The following is an 8,598-nucleotide window of genomic DNA, read 5'->3' on the forward strand; positions in this document are numbered from 1 at the left end:
ACTAACTAAGGGGATTTTTAGTCAAGAAATGATTGTATTTTAACTAATTGTCAGGGATTTTTAGTCAAGAAATGGCTGTATTTTAACTAGTTGTGAGGGTTTTTTTAGTCAAGAAATGACTGTATTTTAACTAATTATGAGTTTTTTTAGTCAAGAAATGCCTGTATTTTAACTAACTAAGGGTTTTTTTAGTCAAGAAATAATTGTATTTTAACTAATTGTGAGGGGTTTTTAGTCAAGAAATGGCTGTATTTTGACTAACTAAGGTTTTTCTGGTCAATAAATGGCTCTATTTTAACTAATCTTAAGAGATTTTTAGTCAAGAAATGGCTGTATTTTGACTAACTGAGGTTTTTTTAGTTAAGAAATGGTTGTATTTTAACTAACTGCGAGGGTTTTTTAGTCAAGAAATGACTGTATTTTGACTAATTGTGAAGTTTTTTTAGTTAAGAAATGGTTGTATTTTAACTAACTGTGAGGGGTTTTTAGTCAAGAAATGCCTGTATTTTAGCTAATTGTTAAGGGCTATTAGCCAAGAAATGGCTGTATTTTGTCTAACTAAGGTTTTTCTGGTCAATAAACGGCTGTATTTTAACTAATTGTAAGGGTTTTTTAGTCAAGAAATGGCTGTACTTTAACTAATTTTAAAGGGGGTTTTAGTCAAGAAATGGCTGTATTTTGTCTAACTAAGCGTTTTTTAGGCAAGAAATGGCTGTAATTTAACCGACTGTGAGGTTTTTTTAAGTCAAGAAATGGCTGTATTTTAACTCAGTGAGATTTTCTCAGCGTTTGAAAGCTGAACCTGGGGAAAGCGATGCTGCTAAGAAACCAAACCACTCCATCCTACCCCCGGTGATGGAGAAAGCACCGAAATGTTGCAATAAAAAGGGGGAAGCAGCACAAAGCCAAACGAAGCGGGGTTCGAGCTTTCCGAAACGCCCGCTCCGGGCAATCGTCACCCCCTGGAACTTTGGGATGAGTAAGAAGCCACCTGCTGTGTTTACTGGCAGGAAATGGTGGATTTATGGGGGAATTATGAATTCCTGCTGGCCAGGTTTGGGAGGGCTGGGCTGTGATAAAGCAGAGCTGAGGAGCGAGGAGGTCGCTGGAGTCGCGGGCGAGGACGTGGAGCACGAGGTGTTTGGGTGTTCAATCAGCAGTTTCCTCTTCAGGAAGCAGGAGTGTCACTCTCTGTCTTAATTCCACGAGTCTGGACGTCACTGTCTGTCCCGGACACGAGGAATTGTGTCACCCCCAGGCCTGTGCTGGAGTCAAGGGCACGAGGTGTTTGGGATGCTGGATGTTCCCAGTCTTTGCTGTTCCCGGAGTTAAGACCTCCTGCCCTGGACTCCTTAAAATTCCCACCCAGCCCTCCAACGCTGCTTCCCTCTTTCCACAGAACTTCCAAGCACTTTTTCCAAGGCAAGTTGTCACCCAGCCCTGGTGTGGCAGCAGGAGCAGGGAAGGGATTGTCCCCCTGTGCTGGCACTGCTGGGGCACCTCCAGGGCTGGGGACAGCTCTGGGACACTCCCAAAAATGGGAGATATGGAGAGGCTGGAGCGTGTCCAGGGAAGGGAACGGAGCAGGGAAGGGGCTGGAGCAGCAGGAGCAGCTGAGGGAGCGGGGGGGGGCTCAGCCTGGAGAAAAGAGGGATCAGGGGGCACCTTCTGGCTCTGCAACTCCCTGATGGATCCAGGGAAGGGTCGGGCTCTGCTCCCAGGGAACAAGGGACAGGAGGAGAGGAAACAGCCTCCAGCTGTGCCAGGGGAGGTTTAGGTTGGATATTGGGAATGATCCCTTCATGGGAAGGGTTGTCCAGCCCTGGCACAGCTGCCCAGGGCAGGGGTGGATTCCACATCCCTGGAGGGATTTAAAATCCCTGTGGATGTGGCCCTTGGGGTGGCCTTGGCAGTGCTGGGGGACGGTTGCATTCAGTGACCTCAGAGGGCTTTTCCAACCTTAACAATTCCATGATTCCATGCTGTAGAATCCCGATACAACACCGAGCCCTGGGTGTATCACACCCCACTCCAAAACCCAGACACAACCCCCCCCATTTTCCCTATTATTTTGTGAGATCTTGGCTTTATACCAATAATGGAATTTAAAAGCGCTTGGAGACAGGGCACGAGGCAGAGCTGAGCTTGTTCCCACTGCTCTGAGTTTCTGTGGGAATTGGATTGTCACACGTTCCTTCCCTGGCTTAAATGTCTGGCTTTTGGAATTACAGGGGCAGGTGGGTGTTGGTGCTGTCAGAGCAATTTTAACCCACTGGTGGAGGTTATTAATGGCTCTAAAGTGACAGAGGGCAGGGCTAGATGGGATACTGGGGTGAAATTCTTCCTTGTGAGGGTGCTGAGGCCCTGGGATGCAATTCCCAGAGAAGCTGTGGCTGCCCCATCCCTGGAAGTGCCCAAGGTGAAGCTGGGTGGAGCTCTGAGCAAGCTGGGCTGGTGGAAGGTGTCCCTGCCTGTGGCAGGAGGTAGCACTGGGTGAGCTTTAAGCTCCTTTCCCACCCAAACCATTCTGATTCCGTGATTCCCTGATTCTTCCCTCCAATTCCAGCAGCACTTGTGGAATGAAATGAGCATTTGCAGCTCAGCTGCTTTGGGCAAAACTGTTGTGGCAGCACTTTCCTGGCTGAAGCTGGGTCAAATTCAGCACTGGCTCACCAATAAACCCACAAAAACCTGGATGAACCCTCTCCCACAGCAGGAATTCCCACACTGTCCCAACATCTTTGCTAACGGGAGCGAGTGCCAAAGTCCTCAAATTTTATTGGTTTTCCCGAAAACCACAAAATCTGTGCGAGTCATAACCCATCCTTCAGCACTTGAGCCTCTTCTCCTCCGCTGTCTCACTTCTGAGGGAGGGGAGACTCCTTTCCAGGACTCATCCCAAGCCTTGGCAGCTCTCCGTGGCTGCTGGGTCATGTTTGCACTCAGATATTCGGGAAGAGCCCCTGGAGCAACTCCCATTTAAAAAACAAGGAGAGCTTTGCCGGGACTCAAACTCTCTCTATTTGATGCCCGGATTTTGCCGGCGTTCCACCTTCCCAGTGCAGGGGCAACAATGGGTGATTCCAAAGCCGTTTTTCCCCTCTCCTGTTGTTCCAGGGATGTTTCCTCTCCCTGCTGGTTGGGAATCCGAGGCTGCTTTTCCTCGTGAGCCACAATGGCCACTCAGCAAATCGATTTTTGCCGGCGGGTCTTTCCGCTGAGCGCCGAGCCCTCTCTCCCGGTTGGATTAGGGCTGGAGCAGGGATGGATCAGTGATCCCTTTTATCTGGGAAGGCTCCCCCCCATTTGAAATCCATCCCAGTAGCTGTTTCAGTGGAGTTTTGGACCCGACATTGCCCGGAAATCTCTTGGGTCCGGAGCTTCCTGACCGTCTCCTCTGTGATTCCCTTTTCCCAGTGCCGCGACGTGAGGACGAGAGAGGTGGGAATTCAGGAAATCCACCACAAAGTGAGACCTTACCAGGTAAGATTTGTCTTTTTTTTTTTTTTTGCTTTTTTTTAAGTCAGAGCTTGTTTTCAACCACAATTTATTTTCTGGCACTGGGAGCCATTTGTTGCACGTCCAATCCCGTGGTTTTGCCTTTGCAGCTGGATCCAGTTTTCCGTGTATTTCTGCGTGTCTCGTTCCTTTATTTTTGGATGTCTCCTTTGAGCACGTGTGGAAATTTATGGACCACTGTGTTCAATAAATGCATCTGCAACCACTGGTCTATTTGGGTGTTTGGTATAACAAAAGATCTACCTTTTTCCCTTTCCCCCTTTCCCTAAATTCAGGTTTAAAAAAAACCCAATAACACCACATGTTCATTGTGAACAGGAATAAAAATGTTTAGCAGGATGAGTTTATAGCCTTTTTTTGGGGTGAATCTGCATGTTTTTATAGGCAAACAGTGCATGTGTAAATACATTTATGCACATGTATGGTTATATTTATTTATATGAGTATATTCAGTTAGCATTGGACAGATGTGTTGTGGTTTTCCTTCCTAAAATCCTTAAATGGTCCACAAAAAGATGCTTTGGAAAGGGAAACGTTCACTGCATCCAGTTTAGGAACTCATGGCATCCTTGAATGCTTTGGGTTTGGAAGGGACCTTAAAGATCATCTAATAAAAACTAAAGAGCATCTGATTGCTTCCAGCTCACTGTAGTCCCAAGGAGGGATCAATCCCTCCACAGAGGGATCGGGAATTCCATGGCATCCAAGGAAATGAGCCTTTTAGGAGCACACAGGCCCTGATTTTACTCTCCATGTGTTCTGTGGGTAATAAATCATGCCCTGGAAATATCCTCCTCCTGTTCCTTTGCTACCATTAAGGAGGGACTGCAATGATTCCAGAGTTTGTCCATCAGATGTTGCCTTCACTTCCAAACAGGAATTCTTTGTGCCAGGCAGGAGCTGGGTCGGGATGGCACTTCCTGGTCAGGATGGGCACGGCCACACTTCCTAAATATGAGCCACTAAATTGGGATTAGGATGTGACTCCTATCAAAGATCCTCTCCCCGGTGCTTTGGAGAATCCCTGGATTTCTTTAGGCTTGGAGGAGACCCTGAATTTGGCGCCGGGAGTTGGGCAGAGGGAATATTCTCCGAGTCCGGCGCCACAAGACCTTCTCCCAGGGATTCTGGGGAGCCACATCCTGCTTCCCACCCCACCCCACCTGTGACACACAGAAAGGGACACGAATCCCAGAGAAATGACCCCATTCCTACCCCATTCCTGCAGGAATGGGGGGCTGCCCAGACCCCTTCGCCTCTGCGCCGCCCCCTCATCTGCGGTCACCTCACGGAGCCTCTCCCTGCCCCGGAGCCCCGAGCTGTCTGTTGGCAGCTCCTCTAACCCGATTTAAATTGTAAATTCCGATTTTTGGGGAGGGGAGGGGAAGCAGTTAGCAAATAGCTTATCACAGGGTTTTCAAAGCAAAATCCCCTTTGTTAGGCTCCCGTCTGGCTGAGTGGCAGGAGGGTGTCATTATGCAGTCGGAGCGGAATTTATCATGACAAGCCAGGGAGAGGAATATTCCGGGGGATGGCACCCGTTTTTTTTTCCTTGTGCCTCAGACTGATGACAAGGTGTACGATGTTTGTCTTGGCTCCACGAGTAAACACGTCCCCCCCCTGTCACATCTCACAAGAAATTAATCCCTCGCTCCAATTAATCACGGCTCCTTTCCGGGTATTTTTTTATAATACATAACTCTGCTTATAATTTATTTATCGTTTCTAAGTCTGGGGCCTTTGAAAAAAAAGCCAATTTGAAGTAGTTTTTTTGGTGGTTTGTTTTTTTTTTCACTGGTTATTTACAGAGCTGCCTTTTCAAGTAGGAGCAGGGAAGGGGGGAAGGAAGGAAGGAAGGAAAGTGTTTTCTTGCTCCCACAGTGGTTGAGGCTGCTGTGGAATAAAGCCTTAAAAATGCTCAGGTGGGTTGTTGGAGTAAAGAGACGTTGGAGTGACAGGTTTTTGAGGGGCAATGACAGCTCTGTTAAGGATATGAAGCCCCATTAGTGTTCAGGCAGAAAGTGTGAGGCTTTGGAGCTGCTGTCTCTGAAAAACTGAGAGGGGGGAGTGGTGTTGTGTCAAGATAAGGATAATACAGAGCCTGGGAAGGAATAAAGCAGATTTTTTTAAGCTGGGAGGAGCTGGTTTAGGCTGAGTCTAACCTGCCCCTGCGTTTTGCCTTTGTTTGTCAAAAGAAGTTTAAAATAAATGTGCAAAAAGCATTTAATGGGGTTTTAGAGGGAAGTGGTGAGGGACGTTTTAGGGACAAGGGACTGTCCTGGGAGTGTCCAAGGCCGGGTTGGATTCCCTTGGAGCAGCCTGGGAGAGTGGAAAGTGTCAGGGTTGGAACTAGGTGGGCTTTAAGGTCCCTTCCCACCCAAACCATTGTGGGATTCCGTGACTGGCGTTGGGAACTGCAACGTGGCTGTGCCCCGACCAGGAGATGATTTGGGATTGGCTTTTGCCACATTGGTGCCGTCATCCCAGAAGGAAAAAGGTTCTGTGCACCTCGTGAGTCCCTGAAAACCCTCTGAGGGAGGTTGTGTATCCCAGGAACCCTCTGTGCCCAGGGAAGTGGGAATAACAAACCCCTGGAGCAGCTCAGCTCGGCTGGTAACGTGTTTGTGTTGCCATAAAAATGCCACAATAAAAAGGCTCCTGGTGAAGGTTCCCGTTTGTCCTGGCCCATCTCTGTCTACAGGTGGATTTTTGGAGGGGAGGTGGGCATAACATGGAATCTGGTCATAGAATCTTGGAATCCCAGTATGGTTTGGGTGGGAAAGGAGCTTAGAGCTCATCCAGTTCCAACCCCGACACCTCCCGCTATCCCAGGTTGCTCCAACGTGGCCTTGGACACTTCCAGGCATCCAGGGGCAGCCACAGCTTCTCTGGGAATTCTGTTCCAGTCCCTCACCACCCTCCCAGGGAAGTCCCTGCCGGAGGACAAGTAACTGGAGCCATATTTTCTATTTGTTTCATGTTGTCTCTGGGAGAATCCAGGAGTTTTCCAGTCTGAAACTCAGTGTTTAATAACATTTCAAGCCAAACCAGCTCTTACCCCATGATCTCATTTCAGCATTTTGAAGCTGAGACGAGCTTTGGTGCAGTTAGGACAGGGTTTAATTGTTTAATTTTAAGCTGTGCTCAGCCAGGCTTGGACGTGGAGAGGAGCGGGCGACACATTCCCAGACGGAATTCTCCGTAAACAAATCTTTAATTCATGGATTTGGGGGCAACAGAGGAGGTGCAGAAAAGATGCCTTTAGTCTTTGCAGTGAGACTGGGAAGAATCATAATTGTCCAGGTTGGGAAAGATCTCCAGGATCGTGGAGTCCAACTGTTCCCCCAGCACTGCCGAGGCCACCCCTGAGCCGTGTCCCCAAGGGCCACATCCACAGGGATTTGAAATCCCTCCAGGAATGGGGACTCAACCACCTCCCTGGGCAGCCCCTTCCAATGCCTGACCACTTTTTCCATGAAGGAATTCCTCCTGGTGTCCAACCTAAACCTCCCCTGGCACAGCTGGAGGCTGTTTCCTCTCCTCCTGTCCCTTGTTCCCTGGGAGCAGAGCTCGACCCTTCCCTGGATCCATCAGGGAGTTGCAGAGGCAGAAGGTGCCCCCTGATTCCTCTTTTCTCCAGGCTGAGCCCCCCCAGCTCCCTCAGCTGCTCCTGCTGCTCCAGCCCCTTCCCTGCTCCATTCCCTTCCCTGGACACGCTCCAGCCCCTCCATTCCTCCAGCAAACCCTCTCTGACTGTTCCCCACTTGGAAAACATCAGGAAGCCCAGAGACCCTATTCCTTTCAGATCAAAAGCAACTTGAGAAGTTTATTTTCTTCTCCCCTTCACTTCCTCCACCAGTTCCTCTTTATCACCCAACCCCACCCCTGGTGTTTGGCGCGTTCTCCACCATCCGTCAACTCTCGCTTCGCTTCTCCCTTCCACTCCTTGGGATCTTCCAGGGCGGCTTTTGTCCGGGTTGTTCCCAGAAAATGGGGTTTGAGGCAGTTCTCAGGGCACTGGTCTGGCTGGTTTTGGGGTCTGAAGGGGTGAAAACCCCACTTGTGCTGCTTGTGGAGAGACCTGGACCTGTAAGTGTGGGGTTAGTGAAGGCTGTGAGGCCAAACCGCTCCTTCTGCACCGGAAAGTTTGGGGCTGGAGCTGCATCTCCATGAGAGCAATTCCCTTGGGAAGAGGGAAGAGCTGCTGCTCCCACTGATTCTGCAGTGATTGTGGAACTGGATCCGCTCCAGAATTTAGAGATTTTAGGTTTCTGCTTTATAAGTTGAGTGAGACCACACCTTGTGTCCTTGTGAGACCCCACCTGGGGCACTGCCTCCTGCTCTGGGATCCCAAAATCAGAAGGATGTGGAGTTGCTGGAGCGAGTCCAAAGGAGGCCATGGAGATGCTCCCAGGGTTGGAGCCCCTCTGCTCTGGAGCCAGACTGGGAGAGCTGGGGGGGTTGAGTTGGAGAAGAGAAGGATCCAGGGAGACCTTGGAGCCCCTTCCAGAGTCTGAAGGGGCTCCAGGAGAGCTGGAGAGGGACTTGGGACAAGGGCTGGAGGGACAGGACACAGGGAATGGCTTCCCACTGCCAGAGGGCAGGGAGACATGGAAGACTGGGAAGGGATTCCTGGCTGGGAGGGTGGGGAGGGGCTGGGCTGGAATTCCCAGAGACTCTGTGGCTGCCCCTGGATCCCTGGGAGTGTCCAAGGCCAGGTTGGAGCAACCTGGGATAGTGGGAGGTAGGGGTGGGATGAGATGATCTTTAAAGTCCCTTCCAACCCAAACCATTCCATGATTCAGTGTCACAGGTCACCACGTGGGCTCCCAATCCTTCTTGGAATCCTGTGGGCAGGGATAGGAGCCCAGAGGTGTCCCTTGGACAAACCCTTTCCACACGAGGCAGAGCCTCATGTTTCCCCTGGCTGTGTCTGCAGGACCTGCAGCTCTCACCCAGCACTGCCCAAATCCATCTGGAATTCAACTGATCTTTCAGAAGCTGCGAATCCCAACAGTTTATGGAGCTGTGAAATTCCCTTCAGTCCATCCAGGGCGTCGCTCCAGGATTATTAAAGAA

The 8,598-nt window shown here is 49.9% G+C and overlaps 1 protein-coding gene across 1 annotated transcript in view; it reads left to right on the forward strand.

Annotated features, from left to right (window-relative positions):
* ELP3 (elongator acetyltransferase complex subunit 3) overlaps positions 1–8,598 on the forward strand; it is a 99,817-nt gene that overhangs the window by 68,709 nt on the left and 22,510 nt on the right. Inside the window, exon 11 of the mRNA XM_029964882.1 lies at positions 3,418–3,483. Coding sequence (XP_029820742.1) covers positions 3,418–3,483 — 66 coding nt within the window. The remainder of the gene's footprint in view (positions 1–3,417; positions 3,484–8,598) is intronic.

The sequence above is a fragment of the Manacus vitellinus genome, unplaced genomic scaffold (assembly GCF_001715985.3).
Source record: "Manacus vitellinus isolate BGI_N305 unplaced genomic scaffold, ASM171598v3 scaffold_82_pilon, whole genome shotgun sequence".
NCBI lineage: Eukaryota > Metazoa > Chordata > Aves > Passeriformes > Pipridae > Manacus > Manacus vitellinus.